The sequence below is a fragment of the Oncorhynchus mykiss genome, chromosome 6 (assembly GCF_013265735.2).
Source record: "Oncorhynchus mykiss isolate Arlee chromosome 6, USDA_OmykA_1.1, whole genome shotgun sequence".
NCBI lineage: Eukaryota > Metazoa > Chordata > Actinopteri > Salmoniformes > Salmonidae > Oncorhynchus > Oncorhynchus mykiss.
The window spans coordinates 42,150,845-42,174,009 of record NC_048570.1 but is presented as its reverse complement, the minus strand read 5'-3'; the positions used below and the strand labels follow the sequence as shown (position 1 = coordinate 42,174,009).

Sequence of the window (23,165 nt, the reverse complement as noted above, 5' to 3'; positions counted from 1 at the left end):
CCAGGCATTGTCTATATTCATTTGATAAAGTACGAGGAAAACGGGTGCTTACGTACACAAGATGTGATCTATTTCCAAATGCCAAGACCAAATGGAGGATAGCCGGTGCTCCAGTTTTTTCTTTCATTTATACGGCCTAGCTGTTGTCAGACACTTTGAAACTCACAGTGTATTGAGAAAATGTTGGGAATTCACTAGGAGCCCCATGGTCATTTGTATCCCAGCCTTACACATTAATCACGTAGCTTACATGTTCTGTACATCGGGTTAAGGGCAAGATGTGTAGGAAGTCTATGCGTGGCTAGATGAATCATGCGATCCTCAGTCCCCGGAGGTCTCGCTATACCACAACATATGCACAACTGGCCATTGATTCTCTGTTTCTCTGTACATCCCACTAGTTACCACCGGCTTGTTATTGGCAGATGGTCTATAGCTAGATTTGTTATCTTGGCAAGAGGACAGGAGAAGGGAGGGGTTTTACGAAATTAACAAAACTAGAGAGGGAGGCAGAGAGCAGAGGGAAGGGCCACAGAAAAGGACAGTTGAAAGGATGTGGATTGAGTAACGAGCCGTTAATGGGACTGGGATAGCTCTGCTTCAGGATGCGGCTTGCTGACACTGGGAAGCCCTCAGCACCAGCAAGCTGCACCTAACACCCTGGACCAGAGCTAGGCCTGGGATAGCTTCTTCTGTGTCGGTGACCTGTGACTCTGCTTCTGTGTGAAGGCCAATGAGACATTTGCGTTTGTGGGGAACGTGACTCACTACGCCCGGGTGTGGCTCAACATCTCTGCCCAGCTCAGGACTTATCTGGAGGAGGGCAAGCTGCACCACCACCTGGCCTGGATGCAGCAGGTAACACACAGCTTTTACCTCTCTGCATATACAGTAACAGACACTATTCACCTCACCTCATAAGGTAATTATTGTCTGATAAATGGCATAAGATTTAACTGGCAATCTTGAAAAATATTATTGTCCCCCACACAGTATGTTAATACAGTCCATATCTTGCCTGATAAGCCCATATGTACACTGCATCATAAACACATACACACTACTGGACAATAAGCCCATGGATATGCCTACCTGTGTATTAACTGCTTATGTATTCCTCTTCCTAGTTGACCTCTGACCTACGTGGTCACCCGGAACTGCTGAATGGGACAGACAGTGATCTGCTGCGTGGGTTGCTGGAGGGTAACTACACCCTGCCCAACACCTCCACCCTGCTGGAGCAGCTGGACACCATTGACAACGCCGCCTGTGGCTGGACACACTTCATGTCCAAGGTCAGTATGAAACACACACACAAACGCACACAAAACAACAGAGATGAATAGTACATCTAGTAGTAGTAGTCCTGGTTGGAAAGAACGCCCAAGGTCACTATCCATTACATGAGAGCTTTATAAGATTCTGGTGTACGGGCAGGAAGAACTGTAGACATGGGCGTTTTGATTCAGACTGACACAGGAAGATTAGTGGAACTTGAGTGCTGTATATTGATCCGGACACAGACAGCAGGCGTGCAGTAATATGAGCACCGATAATCAGCTCTGGACAAGGACGCAAAGCTCCATTCAATAGTCCCAGGATTCATCCCAAATGGCACCCTATTCCCCTATATGTTTGACTACTTTTGACCAGAGCCCAGGGCAGGGACTATTATTGCCTATGTTGCCGATATAGACGTTTCTTGTGCTCTTGGGGGTTGGCGCTGCACTGTGGCTGCCATCTGGTTGGGATCAAGGCAGAAGACAATTTCCCATTGACTGCAAGGATTCTTCTTTCTTCTTCTTCTTGTTCCAGGTCAGTGTGGATATCTTCAAGGGTTTTCCGGATGAGGACAGCATCGTCAACTACACACTGAACCAAGCTTACCATGATAACATCTCAGTGTTTGCCAGTGAGTACACTCACCACTGCAGTGGGCAGACGACTTGATGTAATCCTAAGAACTTTGCTGTCCATTACATTATCACAAAATGGAAACGTGTCTTTGGCACTCGATTAGACTTTACAGTTAAAAACAGATTGTGGCTAATGGCCAGGCCCGGGTGGCCAGATGGATTTTACTGAGAGGGCAGTGGCTACGGCATGCAGCTAGCCTCCGATTGGCAATAGCTTTCATAATATGAGGAAATAATGTCAAAGGTTTATTGTACATAATGTTCCCCCTCCCTCTCACCCAGGTGTGATATTCCAGACCAACCTAGATGGCTCCCTGCCTCCTCATGTCCTCTATAAGATCAGGCAGAACTCCAGCTTCACAGAGAAAACCAACGAGATCCGCCGGGCCTACTGGCGCCCAGGGCCCAACACGGGGGGAAAGTTCTATTTCCTCTACGGCTTTGTGTGGATCCAGGGTACGTGACCAGAGTCCTCCACGTTGTCTACCGAAGTGTTGTAAATGTAGACTGAAATGTTGTCAATTCTAGCCACGTTTAGCCACGTTTAGCCAATTATAGCTAACTCTAGCCAACTCTAGCCAACTCTAGCCACGTTTAGCCACGTTTAGCCACGTTTAGCCAACTATAGCCACGTTTAGCCAACTATAGCTAACTTTAGACAACTCTAGCCAACTTTAGCCAACTCTAGACAATTCTATCCAACTGTAGACAACTCTAGACAACTCTAGCCATTATCATCAGCATCACAGCCACAAAGGCATTAAACGGATTCTTCAGGATTTTGGCAATGAGGCACTTTATCTATTTCCCCAGAGTCAGATGAACCCATGGATACCATTTTTATGTCTGCGTCCAGTATGAAGGAAGTTAAAGGTAGCCAATACTAACTAGTGTTAGCACAATGACTGGAAGTCTATGGATATCTGTTAGCATGCCAAAATGACAAAGTATCCCTTTAACCAAAGGAGAAAAGATTGGCACTTGGGCTTATTTCAAATGAATTAATATGAAGAAAACGTTTGGCTCTAATTAGTGTTTTATACAGAATTGGAATGCTGGTATGGCATTTCCAGATGTTGTTGTGTCGTTGGTATGTTTCTCATTCCCCTTGCTTAGTAGTAAAGAAGACGTCTCAAAACTCAAAGCTGTACTTGTTGTCTGCCGAAGGCAAAACTATAAATAGGCTATACTGTACATAGACTATAAATCAGCTGACAAAATCAGGTTCACGGAGGACACAATTGTTCTGTCAAACACATTTTCTTGCTGGAGTTTTATTAAGATAAGGGTTTATTGGGGTAAAATGCTTACCCTAGTGATCTTGAGGTGGGCACACCTGTGTGGGTACCAACGCCAAGCTGCAGATCCAGCACATTCTCTCCGTATGTTTTGGGGAAAACTTGAAGGGAAGGCTTACTCACTAAGGTGTAGCGTGGCCCTGTCATCTCTGCCGTGTGTGTGGGTGTGTGTGTGTGTGTGTGTGTGTGTGCGGGTGCGTGTGTCCTCAGATATGATGGAGAGAGCCATCATTAACACGTTTGTGGGCCATGACGTGGTGGAGCCTGGCAACTATGTTCAGATGTTCCCTTACCCCTGCTACACAAGAGACGAGTAAGACTTGGAACTCTCTCAATATACCTCTCCTCTACTCACATAGGCTTTTTCTTATAGTTGCTCTGCCCTGGGACTGTGGCCAAAATAACCATTCATTCTGGCACTATTTCTATCTGAGGTAATCAAATTACATTGGCCCTGCACATTTAGATAGATAGGTAGATAGATAGTACAGAACATGATCAGTCAAAGACTGAAGTACATTTAAAATGTACTGTATGTACTAAATGTATGTTAGTACATACAGTACACACAATATCTAGGTCTAATACATAGTAAAGTGCAAATTACAATACAAGATATATAAAATGTGTGTGTCTCTTCACAGTCCCCTTTATCAGTTTTTGTTAAACTGTTTTTATTGCTAGCTTGAGTTACCTGGGGTGGCAGAGAGTTCCATGTAGTCATGGCTCTATTTAATACTGTGCGTTTCCCCGCCTCGGTTCTGGACCTGGGGACTGTGAAGAGACCTCTGGTTGCATGTCTTGTGTTGTACCGATGAGTGTCCAAACTGTCTGCCAACTGCTTGACCAGACAGTTCTGCACCTTCAACACATCAATACCTCGCACAAAGACCATTAGTGATGCAGTCAATCTCTCATCAACCTTGAGCCAGGAGAGACTGACGTGCATGTTACTGACACTTACCCTCCGTGTACAACTAAATGCGATACGTGCTGCTTTGTTCTGGACCAAATGCAATTGACCTATGTCCTTCTTTGCCGCACATGACCACATAGCTGGGCAGTCGTCCAGGTATGACAAAACTAGGGCCTGTAGGACCTGTCTGGTCGACTGAGATGTCAAGAAGGCAGAGCGACGCCCTATCATGGAAGGGCCTCTTCTCATTTGAGCAAGTTTTGTCCGTGAACGCTTGCTACCTAGGGTTACACCCAGCAGTTTAGTCTCCTCAACTTGCTCAACTGCCAAATGATTCAAGAATAGATCTAAATGAGGCTTAGCATTGAGCGAGTGATTTCTCCTGTCTGTCGTTGGTCCATAGCTTCCTGTTTGTGATCGAGCACATGATGCCTCTGTGCATGGTGATCTCCTGGGTCTACTCTGTAGCCATGATGATCCAACACATTGTGGCGGAGAAGGAGCACCGGCTCAAAGAGGTGAGACTGCCTGCAGCTGCCTGCTCACCTGTCTACACTAGGCTCTCCATGTGTGTTCCAAATGGCAACCCCTTTGTAGTACAATACTTTTGACCAGACCTCTAGTCAAAATTGGTACACTATATAGGGAAAAGGGTGCTATTTAGAATGCATTTCCTATCCAATGTCTGTATGTCTGTGACATTGGAGCAGCAACACTAAAGCCATCTACTCTCTGCCTTTGTTCGGCATCCGAGAGCAAGATGATGTCACTCGTATTTATTGCCTCTCTTCTGCCCCCTGCTGGAGAAATATGGATTTCAATTACATGTTTTCCCAAGTTGAATTCCTATGATAATATTGTATGTGTTTTTTTTCTTCTTCATATTCAGAATATTTTGTTCATATCTGGGGAGGGGAGGGGGGGGGTTGAGGTTACATTCACATCCATATGAGTGACTGTAAGAGTGTAAATAAGAGGAATAACCTCTTATGGAAAGTAACCTGTATCCTTCCTGCCTGGCCTGTAGGTGATGAAGATGATGGGCCTGAACAACGCGGTCCACTGGGTGGCCTGGTTCATCACTGGGTTTGTCCAGTTGTCCATCTCAGTGACGGCCCTGACGGCCATCCTGAAGTACGGTCGGGTGCTCCTCCACAGCGACATCTTCATCATCTGGCTCTTCCTCTCCATCTACGCCATCGCCACCATTATGTTCTGGTAATGGAACCACTAATGCTCTGACGTTAGTCTAGTAAAAAGCATGAGTTGACACACAGCCAAAATAGTAGGAGAAGTGCAGACGAACATAATATTGTACTATAAAGAAAGTTGCACACTGCTCTTTTAACCATTATAATCATGTATGTGCAGCTTTCAACTTTTTCTCTGTCCCAGACAGAAGTTGCCATGGCCTTAGGCACAGATATAGGATCAGTTTACCTTCCTGAAAACTTCACCATTTCACCACTAACGGTGTCAAGGGGGCAACTGCAACTTCTGCTTTGACTGGTTTCTCTCCGACTGTTATTGCAGTCCTCACTGAAAGCCGTGACCTCAAAGCAGCCGTGACCTTTACACACGTTTGGGGTGTTAGAGATGAATCTAACGAATCACTCATTGTGGAGTCACTGCGGTGTTTAACGGCGGATTTGACAAAAGTTGTTTCCCTTTCTCGTCCACGTTCGTTGAGAAAGAAACGCGTTATTTAAAAAAAATGCTATCTCCTTCATGTATCAGGCCGACAGGGACTCCGCTCCTTTGCAAGACGTCCCGAGGAAACGTGCACGGTCGGTAAATGCTAGCAAATAGAAACACTCGCTACCTCACTCTTCAACCAAGGTGCGTGGATTTGAGGAGCACACTAAAGGGAAGAGGAAATTCAGCACCTGCGAATGCTTCACCTCATCTTAACCTCTGTTGCTGCCATGCTATGTTGTTGTCTTAGGTCTCTTTATGTAGTGTTGTGGTGTCTCTCTTGTCGTGATGTGTGTTTTGTCCTATATATATAATTTTTTTTTAAATCCCAGCCCCCATACCCGCAGGAGGCCTTTTGCCTTTTGGTAGGCCGTCATTGTAAATAAGAATTTGTTCTGACTTGCCTAGTTAAATAGGTTGAATAAAATAAATAAATACAAATACGTCTCCAGGCTATTGTCCATTGGGCGAAAGTGTTTAGAAACAAGATTAGTAAATGCTAACAGTATTTCTCTCCGTTCTGTCTGTCTGTGTCCTGTCTGTGTATGCCAGCTTCCTGGTGTCAGTGATCTACTCCAAGGCCAAGCTGGCGTCAGCGTGTGGTGGGATAATCTACTTCCTCAGCTATGTCCCATACATGTACGTGGCCATCAGGGAGGAGGTGGCCCATGACAAGATCACGGCCTTCGAGAAGTGTATCGCTGTAAGATCGGGCCTTTGTTCTCCTCCCTGTCTGACTCTCTCCCTGTGCTTTATTCATGACAGGGATTTGTTTTTTTGTTAGTCATAAACTGTGCCCATGTCTAGACTGTCTGGATATATTTAATGAGAGAAACATGACCCCGGGCTCATGGCGTCAAATGAGTCAAATGACCTATTTCTGTGTCAAAGGTGTATCAAAATGTCGAGCAAAGTAGTTGAAAGTCTGGAAGAAACCAGACTTCAAGAGTCGTGAATTGCAAAATTATATTCTATTCTCTGACACTACCAGTCTGAATCAGTCAGCCCTTGAAAGACATTGGGCTTCATACACGTCAACAGCTTTTAACACGTCCATTGTCCTTATTCCCATTCTCTCCAGTCTCTTATGTCGACCACAGCGTTCGGCCTGGGCTCTAAGTACTTTGCCCTGTACGAGGTGGCTGGGGTTGGTATCCAGTGGCGCACCATCAACCAGTCACCTGTAGAGGGCGATGACTTCAACCTTGGCCTGTCCATGATGATGCTCATCATCGATGCTAGTGTGTATGGAGTACTCACCTGGTACATAGAGGCTGTGCATCCAGGTAAACAGTCAACATCCAATATGGATTTCCATTTTTCATGTCTTTGGCTGCTAACTTAAATCCCTCCCTTTTGTGTCCCTGTTTTGTCACTGACTGTCTGAATGTGTTTATGGAAGCAACTGGGCTGAATCACAAATGGGGTTTTTCACCCATTCTCTCCTGTCCTCCAGGGATGTATGGGCTGCCTCGGCCGTGGTACTTCCCCCTGCAGAAGTCCTATTGGCTGGGCAGTGGGCGTGTGGAGACATGGGAGTGTCCCTGGGGGGGAGGGGCCAGGCTGAGTGTCATGGAGGAGGACCAGGCGTGTGCCATGGAACACCGGCGATCTGGTAGGGCCAAGCCTGACCTTGGACTTGGTTAGTGGATAGTTAGTAGAAATATTGTTGATAGGTAGTTGAACATCTACTCAACATCTATAAAGCATTGATTTGGGACTATCCAAATAAGATGTTACCAAAAAAAATGTAATCTCAAAATAAGGTTCTTCCCTGGTTCTGTAATAGAGAGCAGCTTTATCCTCTCTCTCTCTCCCTCTCTCCCTCTCTCTCTCTCTCTCTCTTTCTCTCGCTCGCTGGCTCTCTCTCCCTCCAGAGGAGATGCGTGGTATTGAAGAGGAGCCCAGCCACCTGCCTCTGGTGGTTTGTATAGACAAGCTGACCAAGGTCTACAAGATGGGCAATAAGCTGGCCCTCAACAAGCTGAGCCTCAACCTCCACGAGAACCAGGTGGTGTCCTTCCTGGGACACAACGGAGCCGGCAAGACCACCACCATGTGAGAGAGAAAAATGTGTGTGTGCCCACGTGTGTGTCAGAGGGTCCCCAGTCATTTGTGTTGTGTTGACGTGTGGGTTTACAGAGAGACACGGGGAGATGTGTGTTGTATGTTTTGGTAAGAATTTGTTTGAAGGGCTATTCATCATCTGCTTATAAACCATATTGTAGATGAACTATTTGTTAACAATTGTCATGTAATGATAAATTATAAACAAGCCATGCATAATGTTGGCTACAATATCACCATAATGTTCCCATCATCTTTCCTTGACTTTCCCATATGATTCCCATAACATCACCATAATGTTCCCGTCATCTTTCCTTGACTTTCCCATATGATTCCCATAACATCACCATAATGTTCCCATCATCTTTCCTTGACTTTCCCATATGATTCCCATAACATCACCATAATGTTCCCATCATCTTTCCTTGACTTTCATATATGATTCCCATAACATCACCATAATGTTTCCGTCATCTTTCCTTGACTTTCCCATATGATTCCCATAACATCACCGTAATGTCCACAAAAATGGCCTTCAAATACAGTATAACCTATGTTTACGTGTCCATTTCTTCCCTCTCTAACTAACCCTGTCGCTAACTCCCATTGGTTCTCTACTGCGATCCCCAGGTCTATTCTGACAGGTCTGTTCCCGCCCACCTCTGGCTCAGCCACCATCTACGGCCATGACATCCGTACTGACATGGAGCGTATCAGGCAGAACCTGGGCATGTGCCCCCAGCACAATGTGCTCTTTGACAAGCTCAGCGTGGAGGAGCACCTGTGGTTCTACTCCAAACTCAAAGGCATGGCCGAGGAGGACATCCGCAAGGAGATGGACAAGTACGTCACATCCCATTTGGATGGTTTAACCAAGTCAAAGACCCTAAGGTGGAAATGAAACTATCAACATGACATTAGATTAGGATCTCACCTCTTCAAATTGAAGGGTGTAGATAGTATATAAGTACAGGTGACTGCCATTGAAGGATATGTATAGTTTGGAAACAAATTATACCCATCCACAGCCCAAAATAATGTAAATGACCATGAGTTGTGTGTATGTTGTCAGGATGATAGACGATCTAGAGTTGAATAATAAGCGTCACAGCCTGGTGCAGACTCTGTCTGGCGGAATGAAGAGGAAGCTGTCCGTGGCCATAGCGTTTGTGGGCGGCTCCCGGGCCGTCATCCTGGATGAGCCTACGGCGGGGGTGGACCCCTACGCACGCAGAGCCATCTGGGACCTCATCCTCAAGTACAAACAGGGTGAGACATGATGCGTCAAACGCACACACTAACCCTCACACACTAACCCTCACACACTAACCCTCACACTCTAACCCTCACACTCTAACCCTCACACTCTAACCCTCACACTCTAACCCTCACACTCTAACACTCACACTCTAACACTCACACACTAACCCTCACACTCTAACCCTCACACTCTAACACTCACACTCTAACCCTCACACTCTAACCCTCACACTCTAACCCTCACACTCTAACCCTCACACTCTAACCCTCACACACTAACCCTCACACTCTAACCCTCACACTCTAACACTCACAACAGGTGAAACATGATGGGTCAAACTCACACACTAACCCTCGCACACTAACAACAGATGACACATGATGCTTCAAACTCACACACTAACCCTCACACACTAACAACAGATGATACATGATGCGTCAAACTCACACACTAACCCTCGCACACTAACACTCACAACAGGTGAAACATGATGGGTCAAACTCACACACTAACCCTCGCACACTAACAACAGATGACACATGATGCTTCAAACTCACACACTAACCCTCGCACACTAACAACAGATGATACATGATGCTTCAAACTCACACACTAACCCTCGCACACTAACAACAGATGAGACATGATGCGTCAAACTCACACACTAACCCTCGCACACTAACACTCACAACAGGTGATACATGGGTCAACCACACTAAGATTGTGTCTCAAATGGCACCCTGTTCCCTATAGAGTACACTGGTTTGTCACCCTGTTCCCTATAGAGTGCACTGGTTTGTCACCCTTGTGTTTCTAGGTCGCACCCTTCTGCTGTCCACCCACCACATGGTTTGACACATGTTGAGTGTACAAAACATTAGGAACACCAGCTCTTTCCATGACATAGACTTACCAGGTGAAAGCTCTAATCCCTTATTGATGTCACTTTTTAAATCCACTTCAATCAGTGTAGATGAAGGGGGGGAGACCGGTTAAAGAAGGATTTTTGAGCCTTGAAAGTTGAAACATGTATTGTGTATGTGTGCCATTCAGAAGGTGAATGGGCAAGACAAAATATTGAAGTGCTTTTGAACTGGGTATGTTAGTAGGTGCCAGGCGCACCGGTTTGAGTGTGTCAAGAACTGCAAAGTTGCTAGGTTTTTCACGCTCAACAGTTTTCCGTGTGTATCAAGAATTGTCCACCACCCAAAGGACATCCAGCCAACTTGATACAACTGTGGAACCATTGGAGTCAACATGGTCCAGCATCCCTGTGGAACGCTTTCGACACCTTGTAGAGTACGTACAGTACATGCCCCAACGTAATGAGGCTGTTCTGAGGGCAACACCTTCAATATTAGGAAGGTGTTGCTGATGTTTTGTGCACTCAGTGTATATTGAAAGAGAAACATTTCAACTGTGCTTCTAGGTCGCACCATCCTGCTGTCCACCCACCACATGGATGAGGCTGACCTGTTAGGAGACCGCATAGCCATCATCTCCCATGGGAAACTCAAGTGCTGCGGCTCCCCACTCTTTCTCAAGAGCACCTACGGAGACGGCTACAAACTCACCCTGGTCAAGAAACAGAGTGAGAGCGGAGGTGAGTCTTTTATATGTGTATATGTGTGTTTCTCTTTGTCATTTTGTCACAAGCTGTCTCAGTCTATTATCAATGACAAACTTCCTCTGTCCCTCACTTTTAGGATATGATGGATTTGTTCTCTTATCAGTGGAGGTTGTTGAGGGGACGACGGCTCATAATAATGGCCGGAATGGAGCGAACGGCATCAACACATGGAAAACGTGTTTGATGTATTTGATACCATTCAAAATATTCCACTCCAGCCATTACCACGAGCCCGTCCTCCCCAATTAAGGTGCCACCAACCTCCTGTGTTCTCTATAATATCCTTCACTTTCTCTTTTAAAAGCCTTTGAACATGTACAGCTAGTATTTTGCCTCTGAAAAGGATCTTTGTCCTCTACTTTTCCCGCTGCCCCACTCTCTGCTTACACCTTATCCTCCTTTCCCTCCCTCCATCCATCATGCTGTGTGTTTGTGCCTCCAGACCAGGTCACCCAGCCCCAGCCTCCCTCCACCGTGTCCCCTTCCTCCTCCTCCCTGTCCCCCTCCTCCTCCTCCCTGTCTCCCTGCTCAGAGACCCGGGTCACCCAGTTCATTCGTCAGTTTGTGGGGTCCTGTCTGCTGTTGTCTGACTCCAACACTGAACTATCCTATGTGTTGCCCTCTGAGGCTGTCAAGAAGGGCTGCTTCGAGAGGCTATTTCAGGTACACACTCAGACAAACAGACACAGACCTAGAGATGAAGGTACACCCACTCAGACACAGACCTAGAGATGAAGGTACACCCACTCAGACACAGACATAGACACAGACCTAGACATGAAGATACACCCACACAGACACAGACCTAGAGATGAAGGTACATCCACTCAGACACAGACCTAGAGATGAAGGTACACCCACTCAGACACAGACACAGACCTAGAGATGAAGGTACACCCACTCAGACACAGACCTAGAGATGAAGGTACACCCACTCAGGCACAGACCTAGATATGAAGGTACACCCACTCAGACACAGACACAGACCTAGAGATAAAGGTCACCCACTCGGACACAGACCTAGACATGAAGATACACCCACACAGACACAGACCCAGACAAATTATACCCTATTCCCGTTATAGTGCACTACTTTTGACCGGAGCCCATATTTCCTATTCCCAGGCATTGGAGCAAAATCTGGCCATCTTGGCTCTGACCAGCTTCGGGGTGATGGACACCACTCTGGAGGAGGTCTTCCTCAAGGTGTCGGAGGAGGACCAGTCCCTGGAGAACAGTGATGCCGGTGAGACCAAAGAAATAAGCTTTTACTTCTATGGGTACACTCAAAATGACTGCCAGTCCACCCATTATGGCATCATTGACTTGAATAGGGATGTCCATTCTAGTAATTCTATTTTTGTGTGTGGGACCAAAGCTTTGTGTGTCTGTCTGCGGCTACACGGATCAATAAAGTTATTTTGGGAGGGCTTCATTACATTAATAATTTATGATACACATCATGAATTTCATGTCTGCTGAGTTTGCAAACAGTGTTTGCGTTGCCAAATAGCTAAATGCTGACATAGACGTTTCACAAGTTATCTATTTAGTGTTGGTGTTGCAAATCTTTAAATGTTAATCATGATCTCTTAAATTCTCTCTCCTCCCAGACATGAAGGATTCCCTAGGCGGTATCTCAGTGGGGAAACCTGCTGCTGCAGTGGGTGTGGGGGGCTCTGGAAAGCCAGAGGTAGGGATTAGTTCAACACATGCTTTTCAGAATGGATTATTAGTTGATTGCAAAACAGTTAATTATTTAAACAAATGAAACATTCTAGTAATTTCACAAATGTGTTTATTTTATTTTAGCTTCCCTTCTTTTCTAATTGATAGAAACCCCCTTGGTTGACTAATTACTTATTTGACTTACTTTCTCCCTATCCTCCCTAGCCGGGGGCTCCTGCGGGGAGCAGCAGCAGTGTGGAGAGGCCAGAGGTAGAGCTCTCTAACTTGGTGATGTGCTCCAGGCTCAGCCAGAGCCAATCCTCCCTGCGCACCTCCTCCTCCCTGGGGTCCGTGCTGGGGGATGAGGAAGGGCTCTACGCAGACTTCTACGGAGACTACTGCCGCCTCTTCGACAACGGACGAGACCCTCACTCTACCAGCCTGAGGGGTAAGAGTCCCACTGTTGTATGAGGAGACTGAAGGACATCGAGAGGGTGTTACCCAGTGAATACCTTTTTTTTTAATCTTCATTATATTTAACCAGGTATGTTTTTAAGAACACATTCTCTTTCACAACACGTACCTGGCCAACTGGGGGCAATGAGATATATAGTATGGTTGGATGAGCTTATGAGAGTCATTTTCCTCCATGTGAGGTGTTTTTAGGCTTTTGCTAATGTCTCTCTTTGTCTCGCTCCATCTCTCTCTACCTCCAGAGGACGTGGAGGAGGCCTCCCCTGAGCCTGTGGTCCTGGAGGGGCAGGGCAGCTTCAAGCTGGAGGGCTGGTGGCTGAAGCTACGCCAGTTCCACGGCCTCATCGTCAAGAGGTTCCACTGTGCCAAGAGGAACACCAAGGGCCTCTTCTCACAGATCCTGCTGCCCGCATTCTTCGTCTGCGTGGCCATGACTGTAGCGCTCTCTGTGCCTTCCATCGGTGAGGACAACTACAAGTGACATTACATTTTAACATCTTAGTCATATAGCAGGCACTCTTATCCGGAGTGTAGTCAACTAAGTTTAGTAGGAGAAAACAATCAGTGGCAGGAAGAAGAAGACAAGTGCAGGTGTGAGTGCACGACAGACAGGTACCGTTTCTTTCCCCTCAAGTTCAACTACGGCTGATCTTGACCCTGACTTGCCTGTTTGTCAGTGTTTGTAGGTCATCGTGGTGTGATGTCTGTCTTCTGTTCTCCAGGAGATCTGCCACCACTGATCCTGTCCCCATCCCAGTACCACAACTACACCCAGCCCCGTGGCAACTTCATCCCCTACGCCAACGAAGACCGCCCACAGTACAGGTCAGACAGACAATGGGAGTAGGAGACTGCATGTCACTCTAGTATATCCACAATTTAAATGCGTTGTTTTACACATCCATAATCGTGTCCTTCTTTCTGGCCGGTAACATTATGCGTTCATTTGTGCATCTGAGTCTCAGTTATCACCCATCGTACACAACATCATTAGTCTAATCTACAGGACATGGATGTGGTAAAGCTTCCTTCTGTAGCTTTATAACAGCCTCCTGTTCTTCCTCTCCTCAGGAGTAAACTGTCCCCGGATGCCAGCCCTCAGAAGATCGCCAACACGCTGCGTCTGCCATCGGGCGTGGGCGCCACCTGCGTCCTCAAAACGCCCTTCAACAGCACCCTGGACCAGCTGGCACAGACGCTCAACCCCAGCGCCAACAACAGCAAGACCCTGGCCGCCCGCTACTTTGACTCCATGTGTCTGGACTCCTTTACCCAGGGAGTGCCACTGTCCAACTTCGTACCCCCTCCCCCCTCGCCAGCCCCCTCCGATGACCCCGACACTCACTTTGAGGATGGGCTGTGGAACTTCACTGCCACCACTCCTACCACTGTCAGGGGTACGTCTTTGCGCCCCTCCCACCGCCGTGCTCAATGCTCAGGTGGTAAAAACTGTCAAAAAGGATATATGTTATACTTCGTATGTAGGCTAATGTTTTATGTGTCATACAATTGCATTATATCAACATTATATAACTGTATTTGATAGCTACAGTTGAGTCCTGTGTCGGCCATTCTGGCTCAGACAAGGCTTACTTACTCTACTTGCTTACTAGAGTCCTCTACAGTAGCCTCCCTAAAAATCCTTCCTCTGTCTGTGTCTGTCTTTAGAAACGGTGACGTCTCCTCCCACCCTGCCCCTGTTAATTCGGGAGCTGGTTCGTTGTATCTGCTCCATGCAGGGGACGGGCTTCTCCTGCCCCAGCGGGGTGGGGGGGCGGCCACCCCTTATGAAGGTGGTCACCGGGGATATTCTGGTAGACATCACTGGGCGCAACGTGTCAGAGTATCTCCTCTACACCTCTGACAGACTGCGCCTGCACAGGTAACAGACTCAGTGGGGTCGGGCACAGATAACAGACTCAGTGGGGTCGGGCACAGGTAACAGACTCACTGGGGTTGGGCACAGGTAACAGACTCAGTGGGGTGTGGCACAGGTAACAGACTCACCGGGGTCGGGCACAGCTAACAGACTCACCGGGGTTGGGCACAGGTAACAGACTCACCGGGGTTGGGCGCAGGTAACAGACTCACCGGGGTTGGGCAAAGGTAACAGACTCACCGGGGTCGGGCACAGGTAACAGACTCACCGGGGTCGGGCACAGGTAACAGACTCACCGGGGTCGGGCACAGGTAACAGACTCACCGGGGTCGGGCACAGGTAACAGACTCACCGGGGTCGGGCACAGGTAACAGACACCTGGCTCGGGCACAGACGCATACACACACAATTGAAATGTATTTTCTCTCTCCCTCCCTCTCTTCTAGATATGGAGGACTCACAGTAGGCAACATACAGAAATCTGTCCCAGCATCCTTTGGGAAAAAGACTCCGCCCATGGTTCGCAAAATAGCAGTCCGCAGATCAGCTCAGGTCAGCAGAATGGCATTTTCTTGAAAGGGGGAGGGTGTAGCGCACTATATAGGGAATAGGGCTCTGGTCTACAGTAGTGCACTATATAGGGAATAGGGCTCTGGTCTACAGTAGTGCACTATATAGGGAATAGGGCTCTGGTCTACAGTAGTGCACCCTATAGGGAATAGGGCTCTGGTCTTCAGTAGTGCACTATATAGGGAAAAGGGCTCTGGTCTACAGTAGTGCACTATATAGGGAAAAGGGCTCTGGTCTACAGTAGTGCACTATATAGGGAATAGGGCTCTGGTCTACAGTAGTGCACTATATAGGGAAAAGGGCTCTGGTCTACAGTAGCGCACTATATAGGGAAAAGGGCTCTGGTCTACAGTAGTGCACTATATAGGGAATAGGGCTCTGGTCTACAGTAGTGCACTATATAGGGAATAGGGCTCTGGTCTACAGTAGTGCACTATATAGGGAATAGGGTGCCATTTGAGATGCAACTCTAGTGTCAGTTTGATGGACAGGTTTATTATTACACTTAGCTATTTGCGCTGCTGTGTCATTGCCAGTGACAGAATTGTCCCCTCCCAATAGGTGCTGTTCAATAATAAAGGGTACCACAGCATGCCAACCTATCTCAACGTCCTCAACAATGCCATCCTGCGTGCCAACCTACCTCCAGGCAAGGGCAACCCTGCTGCATACGGTAAGAGATGCTGTCCATGAGGAGAGGGGACTGCCAACTGCCAACATAAAGGAGACACTTGAGTAAATGAGGGATACAAAGTATATTGAAAGCAGGTGTTTCCACACAGGTGTGGTTCCTGAGGTAATTAAGCAATTAACATCCCATCATGCTTAGGCTAAAGTTTGAAAATGCCCAGTTGCCCATTATTTTGGCTACGCGATGGCTAGAAGAGACCTCACTGACTGTTAAAGAGGGCTCTCAAAGGAGCATAGAGGTTTTTAAAGTGTGTGTGTGTGTGTGTGTGTGTGTGTGTGTGTGTGTGTGTGTGTGTGTGTGTGTGTGTGTGTGTGTGTGTGTGTGTGTGTGTGTGTGTGTGTGTGTGTGTGTGTGTGTGTGTGTCACCTGATCTCAACCCAGTTGAATACTTATGGAAGCTTCTGGAGAATTTTCCACCACCACCATGAAAAAAAAATATATATATGGAATTTCTCATGAAAGAATGGTGTTGCATCCCGCCAAGAGAGTTCCAGACACTTGTAGAATCTGTTCTGTTGGCTAGTTGTGGCCCAACGCCCTATTAAGACACTTTATGTCGGTGTTACCTGTACATACTCAGAAGCCTGGTTCCAGATCAGTTTTTTTATCTTGCCAACTCCATGACGATGAGTGACAACAAAGATTATCTATGTACTGACAAGATACTGGACTGACCACTCTAGCAATGGAAATAAATGAAGGCAGACGAGAGGAGGCGGAAAAAGCCAATGAGAGGGCCGATGAGCCAATGAGAGGGCCGATATGTGTGTGAACAAAAGGCACAGCTCCGATGTAAAATTGTTTTTCTCAAAGTTGCCGGAATGCCACTGGCGTACACTTATATCAATACATTCGTAAAAACCTAAACATTACCAACTTCTTTTAGATCAAATAAGCCTCACGTAGCAATTAGCAATCATATTTTATGTTGACCAAATTCCCACTTAGTCTGCCTCACGCTGTATTTTCACACGGACAGATTTAGGGCGGAGTCAAGACTCTTACTTCTCCCTTTTCTTCTCAGGCGACAAGGAGTTAGCATTATAGCACAGGCTGGCACTCTTGGCTGGGATTATTTGAATTGGGTAGTTGTTTATGTGAAAATGTATTTTCTTAGTTCCTTGTATTAGTATCTGGGGATCAATATCTGTTCCCATCTAAACCATGTTATTGATGTGTGCTTGGTTCTGCAGGAATCACACTGACCAACCACCCCATGAACCGTACCAGTGCAAGCCTCTCTCTGGACTACTTGTAAGAATTTATGCATTGAGTTACTGTATATTATACTATATGTGGTACAACATTTCTGAAAAGTACCTGACAGTGTCTCCAATGGCACACTACTCCCTATTGGGCCTTATATAGAGGATAGGGTGCCATTTGGGATGCAGACACTGTCTTAGTAGCTTTCTTTTGGTCCCTCCAGGCTCCAGGGCACTGATGTGGTGATAGCTATCTTCATCATCGTGGCCATGTCCTTTGTACCAGCCAGCTTTGTGGTCTTTCTGGTGGCAGAGAAGTCGACCAAGGCCAAGCACCTGCAGTTTGTGTCTGGATGTGACCCTGTCATCTACTGGCTGGCTAACTATATATGGGACATGGTGAGGGGGGGGGTGAAGTTTGTTATTGTGTGCGTTGTGCGGGCAAGTGCTCCCTATAGCCGTACTCTCTGAAACAAGTCCTACCTGGGCCTGTCTGTCTTCTGTCTGTTTGTACTGTGCATCCACAGAGGGTCCTATGAATATTTGAGAGATATTGTCTATTTCTGCCAGCCTATCTAACTGAATCTCTCCTGTCTCGCTCTGTCTCTTAGTTGAACTACTTGGTGCCTGCCACGTGCTGTGTCCTTATCCTGTTTGTCTTTGACCTTCCTGCATACACATCCCCAACCAACTTCCCTGCGGTGCTGTCTCTCTTCCTCCTCTACGGGTGAGTGCACTTCACTGAAGACACATCAGCACGTCTCTTATCTAAGACCCATTATGAGGGATACACAGAAAATTTGCTTTTGGATTCAGGTAACCTGGAAAAAAAGCATAGACATTGTTCTGTTGATGACATCATTTAAAAACAGTAATGCATTATTCATAACTGTCTTTGACAATATCAAGAAACTGTAATGAATGTTTAATGAATATAGCCTATTATCATACATTCTTTCTCTCTCTCTCTCTCTCTCTCTCTCTCTCTCTCTCTCTCTCTCTTTCTTTCTCTCCCTCTCTCTCTCTCTCTCTTTCTCTCTCTCTCTCTCTCTCTCTCTCTCTCACTCTCTCCCACTCTTTCTCTCTCTTCAACCTTCTCTCTATCTCTCTCCCTACCTCTCTCTCTCTCTCTCTCCCTTCAGGTGGTCTATCACTCCTATCATGTACCCGGCCTCCTTCTGTTTCGAGGTGCCCAGCACGGCCTATGTGTTCCTCATCGTCATCAACCTTTTCATAGGCATCACTGCCACAGTGGCCACCTTCCTGCTGCAGCTCTTTGAGCATGACAAGGTGTGTGTTTTACTCTGCTGACAGTATTGGTGTACTGACAGATTACAGAATTCCTATAACTTTCCCCAAGGTTTTTCTGAAATTCCGTTTGAAAGTTGCCCGAAATCAGGAGGGAAGAAGCAGGAAATCCCGAAACTTCTAAACAGGATTTCTGAAAAACCAAAGAATTTGGGGAAAATTACCAGAATTTAGCAACCCTATTTGAACATTTCCTCACACCACTGTGTTTTGGTCTCTCCCTGCAGGATCTGAAACTGGTGAACAGCTACCTAAAGTCCTGTTTCCTTATCTTCCCAAACTACAACCTGGGTCACGGCCTGATGGAAATGGCCTACAACGAATACATCAATGAGTACTATGCTAAAATAGGTATTGTTACAGTTCAATTATATTTCAAGTTCTGTACATTTGAATCCTGCCCTCCTCCTGTTGAATTTAATCAATCTATTCAATCTCTCTTAAATATTTAACTCTCAGGTCAGTTTGACAAGATCAAGTCTCCATTTGAGTGGGACATTGTGACCCGAGGGCTGGTAGCCATGACAATCGAGGGCTTTGTAGGATTCTTCATCACCATCCTGTGTCAGTACAACTTCCTCAGGAAACCCTTGTGAGTGTGTGTGTGTGTGCATGTGTGTCTGCTTGTGTGTGTAGGTGCATGCATTTGTGTGTGTGTGTGTGTGTGTGTGTGTGTGACACCAATAAGATCCACTGTAGTGTTCTAGGTCTGTGCACACTCTGAGTGTGTGTGTGTAGGCTTCTGGTCCCCACAAGCATCGTAAACAAATAAACATTTGACCAACTGGGGACATTTTGTTAATCCCCACAGAGTCAAATGCTATTTCTAGGGGGTTTAGGGTTAAGGTTATAGTTATTAGGGTTAGGAGCTAGGGTTAGTCTAAGGGTTAGTGTTACAGTTAGATTTTTGGGTTAAGGCTAAGGTTAGGGTAAGAGTACGAGTTTGGGTTACATTTAGGGTTAAGGAAAATAGGATTTTGAATGGGACTGAATTGTGTTAGCTGTACAAAGGTTAGCTGTACAAGACTGTGTGTGTGTGTGTGTGTGTGTGTGTGTGTGTGTGTGTGTGTGTGTGTACTGTAACAGGAGAGTACCAGTGAGCAGCCAGCTCATAGAGGATGATGATGTGGATGTGGCCTGTGAGAGACGGAGAGTACTGAGAGGAGATGCTGACAACGACATGCTGAAGATTGACAACCTCACCAAGGTCAGACAGACACAGAGATCCCAATGTGCTTTATTTAGCTTCAGGACCAGAATAGATAAGTGTATAGTAGGTTTAATAGCATTAAGGTCACTTGAGTATCACTAGACACTAGTGGTAATGCTGAGCAATTTGTGCTTTTTGAGGTCGTTTCGCTTCAGTTATTAAAAAAATGATCACGGTTTTCGATTTCAATATATATATATTTTTTTAAATATTTCAGTTGTTGTGTATAGTGCATTTTTTTATTTGATGACTTTATTATTTCATTCCAAGTCATCCTCTTATCTCTATAAAGCTGCTGTCTGACAAAATCTCTATTTTAGTAGTTATTCAAAGTAAATAAGGCATACTTTTATGCCTGCTGACCTATCAATCACTTAGATCAGGGATCGGCCACTGGTGGCATGCCTCTCTTTTGAAGGTCCTCGGATCAATTCCTCGGAGCCCCACCCCCAAAGAAACATATATCCATATAAATATATACAGTGCCTTGCGAAAGTATTCGGCCCCCTTGAACTTTGCGACCTTTTGCCACATTTCAGGCTTCAAACATAAAGATATAAAACTGTATTTTTTTGTGAAGAATCAACAACAAGTGGGACACAATCATGAAGTGGATCAAAAACTGAAAAATTGGGCGTGCAAAATTATTCAGCCCCCTTAAGTTAATACTTTGTAGCGCCACCTTTTGCTGCGATTACAGCTGTAAGTCGCTTGGGGTATGTCTCTATCAGTTTTGCACATCGAGAGACTGAAATTTTTTCCCATTCCTCCTTGCAAAACAGCTCGAGCTCAGTGAGGTTGGATGGAGAGCATTTGTGAACAGCAGTTTTCAGTTCTTTCCACAGATTCTCGATTGGATTCAGGTCTGGACTTTGACTTGGCCATTCTAACACCTGGATATGTTTATTTTTGAACCATTCCATTGTAGATTTTGCTTTATGTTTTGGATCATTGTCTTGTTGGAAGACAAATCTCCGTCCCAGTCTCAGGTCTTTTGCAGACTCCATCAGGTTTTCTTCCAGAATGGTCCTGTATTTGGCTCCATCCATCTTCCCATAAATTTTAACCATCTTCCCTGTCCCTGCTGAAGAAAAGCAGGCCCAAACCATGATGCTGCCACCACCATGTTTGACAGTGGGGATGGTGTGTTCAGCTGTGTTGCTTTTACGCCAAACATAACGTTTTGCTTTGTTGCCAAAAAGTTCAATTTTGGTTTCATCTGACCAGAGCACCTTCTTCCACATGTTTGGTGTGTCTCCCATGTGGCTTGTGGCAAACTTTAAACAACACTTTTTATGGATATCTTTAAGAAATAGCTTTCTTCTTGCCACTCTTCCATAAAGGCCAGATTTGTGCAATATACGACTGATTGTTGTCCTATGGACAGAGTCTCCCACCTCAGCTGTAGATCTCTGCAGTTCATCCAGAGTGATCATGTGCCTCTCTGATCAGTCTTCTCCTTGTATGAGCTGAAAGTTTAGAGGGACGGCCAGGTCTTGGTAGATTTGCAGTGGTCTGATACTCCTTCCATTTCAATATTATCGCTTGCACAGTGCTCTTTGGGATGTTTAAAGCTTGGGAAATCTTTTTGTATCCAAATCCGGCTTTAAACTTCTTCACAACAGTATCTCGGACCTGCCTGGTGTGTTCCTTGTTCTAAATGATGCTCTCTGCGCTTTTAACGGACCTCTGAGACTATCACAGTGCAGGTGCATTTATACGGAGACTTGATTACACACAGGTGGATTGTATTTATCATCATTAGTCATTTAGGTCAACATTGGATCATTCAGAAATCCTCACTGAACTTCTGGAGAGAGTTTGCTGCACTGAAAGTAAAGGGGCTGAATAATTTTGCACGCCCAATTTTTCAGTTTTTGATTTGTTAAAAAAGTTTGAAATATCCAATAAATGTCGTTCCACTTCATGATTGTGTCCCACTTGTTGTTGATTCTTCACAAAAAAATACAGTTTTATATCTTGATGTTTGAAGCCTGAAATGTGGCAAAAGGTCGCAAAGTTCAAGGGGGCCGAATACTTTCGCAAGGCACTGTATATATATATATATATATCCTTTTTTTTAAACTTTTTTTTAAACTCAGCCGGGGTCTTAACGAGTTAGAATAGTAAAATACACAAGGTGCAATTTCGAAATTTGGTTGTTCATCAGCAGTTTCTCTCTTGTTATGTCAATCATTGACAGTCACTCAATTAGCCCATGTCAGCTAAAATGTATAGATATAGATGTATTCTAATGGCCAGCTATCTAAACTTAGTAATCATGGTCGAATTACCGGCCGGGGGGGCCACCATTGATTTTGTTAGTCAGTCTCACTCAGATATCATAATAAAAACTGCAAACATTTCTCTCCACCCTATGGCAAGTTGTGTAGAATCCTCTTCGCTCAATGGCTCAATGTGTAGAATCAATCGCTCAATGTGTAGAATTGCACATAATTAACTATAAAATGTATGGATGTGGGTACGCAGGCCTGTGAGCAACTGCGGCCCCTCATGATCAAAGTTGCCCATCCCTGACTTAGATAATGTATATTCAGGTAGAGATATTTGATTTTATTTGATTTGAGATACCTCGCGAAGCAACTGCTCTGTCATTCTCTGTCATGCTAAGCTATGTAGAATATTGGCCTGTTTGAAACTCCATACTGCATCGCACAGTTCAGGCTTGATCTGATTTATGTGAAGAGAAATTGCGCAATGTGCGCATTGAGCTCACAGAATTTTTTTTACAAGTGGAATTAAATAATTTAACTGATGTCATCAATTAGTTGTTTAACAACCGAAAAAATAACCAACATTTCAGTTAATCGCTCAGCACTAACTAGAGGCAACATTTTTGTGGTGTAAAACAGAACAGATCTGTGCAAAAAATACTATGCACCTCATTGTAATCTGGCAGCATGATTTAAATAGACATTTTTCTTCAACAATGTGCATTACAAGGAGGCTATTTAAACTTTAGAGTTATGTAAAACGCGCAATGCATAAATAGTCCCCTCCTTATACATGCTCTGTGTCACTAGGTGTACAAGTCGAGGAAGATGGGTCGTATCTTGGCTGTTGACCGGTTGTGTCTGGGCGTGCGTCCTGGGGAGTGTTTTGGCCTCCTGGGGGTGAACGGAGCAGGGAAGACCACCACCTTTAAGATGCTGACTGGTGACGAGAGCACCACGGGAGGGGAGGCCTTCATAGGGGGAAACAGGTATTTTACATATACACCAGGTCTTGTGCACCAAATTGCACCCAATTCCCTTTATAGTGTACTACATTTGATGGGCCCTGGTCAAAAGTAGTGCACTGTATAGGTAACAGGGTGCCATTTGGGACGTACCCCAGATGGGTCTTTTAATCACAAT

General features: G+C 45.6%; 1 protein-coding gene across 6 annotated transcripts in view; it reads left to right on the top strand.

The window, feature by feature from the left end:
* Positions 1 to 23,165, top strand: part of LOC110525987 (ATP-binding cassette sub-family A member 2-like) — a 94,937-nt gene that overhangs the window by 67,429 nt on the left and 4,343 nt on the right. For 5 of the 6 annotated variants that reach the window (XM_036980143.1, XM_036980140.1, XM_036980141.1 and 2 more), the window contains 32 exons: positions 730 to 858; positions 1,128 to 1,295; positions 1,816 to 1,912; positions 2,199 to 2,372; positions 3,425 to 3,527; positions 4,534 to 4,648; positions 5,158 to 5,348; positions 6,378 to 6,528; positions 6,907 to 7,111; positions 7,282 to 7,440; positions 7,703 to 7,883; positions 8,523 to 8,735; positions 8,965 to 9,161; positions 10,583 to 10,756; positions 11,226 to 11,446; positions 11,909 to 12,029; positions 12,397 to 12,476; positions 12,677 to 12,899; positions 13,168 to 13,386; positions 13,648 to 13,750; positions 13,997 to 14,322; positions 14,594 to 14,807; positions 15,251 to 15,356; positions 15,936 to 16,047; positions 17,259 to 17,319; positions 17,495 to 17,669; positions 17,882 to 17,997; positions 18,413 to 18,560; positions 18,806 to 18,929; positions 19,038 to 19,170; positions 19,665 to 19,785; positions 22,833 to 23,011. In XM_036980143.1, the coding sequence (XP_036836038.1) occupies positions 730 to 858; positions 1,128 to 1,295; positions 1,816 to 1,912; positions 2,199 to 2,372; positions 3,425 to 3,527; positions 4,534 to 4,648; positions 5,158 to 5,348; positions 6,378 to 6,528; positions 6,907 to 7,111; positions 7,282 to 7,440; positions 7,703 to 7,883; positions 8,523 to 8,735; positions 8,965 to 9,161; positions 10,583 to 10,756; positions 11,226 to 11,446; positions 11,909 to 12,029; positions 12,397 to 12,476; positions 12,677 to 12,899; positions 13,168 to 13,386; positions 13,648 to 13,750; positions 13,997 to 14,322; positions 14,594 to 14,807; positions 15,251 to 15,356; positions 15,936 to 16,047; positions 17,259 to 17,319; positions 17,495 to 17,669; positions 17,882 to 17,997; positions 18,413 to 18,560; positions 18,806 to 18,929; positions 19,038 to 19,170; positions 19,665 to 19,785; positions 22,833 to 23,011 (5,039 nt within the window). Of the gene's footprint in view, positions 1 to 729; positions 859 to 1,127; positions 1,296 to 1,815; positions 1,913 to 2,198; positions 2,373 to 3,424; positions 3,528 to 4,533; positions 4,649 to 5,157; positions 5,349 to 6,377; positions 6,529 to 6,906; positions 7,112 to 7,281; positions 7,441 to 7,702; positions 7,884 to 8,522; positions 8,736 to 8,964; positions 9,162 to 10,582; positions 10,757 to 11,225; positions 11,447 to 11,908; positions 12,030 to 12,396; positions 12,477 to 12,676; positions 12,900 to 13,167; positions 13,387 to 13,647; positions 13,751 to 13,996; positions 14,323 to 14,593; positions 14,808 to 15,250; positions 15,357 to 15,935; positions 16,048 to 17,258; positions 17,320 to 17,494; positions 17,670 to 17,881; positions 17,998 to 18,412; positions 18,561 to 18,805; positions 18,930 to 19,037; positions 19,171 to 19,664; positions 19,786 to 22,832; positions 23,012 to 23,165 lie in introns of those variants that run through there. The other variant, XM_036980142.1, reaches the window with a different exon arrangement.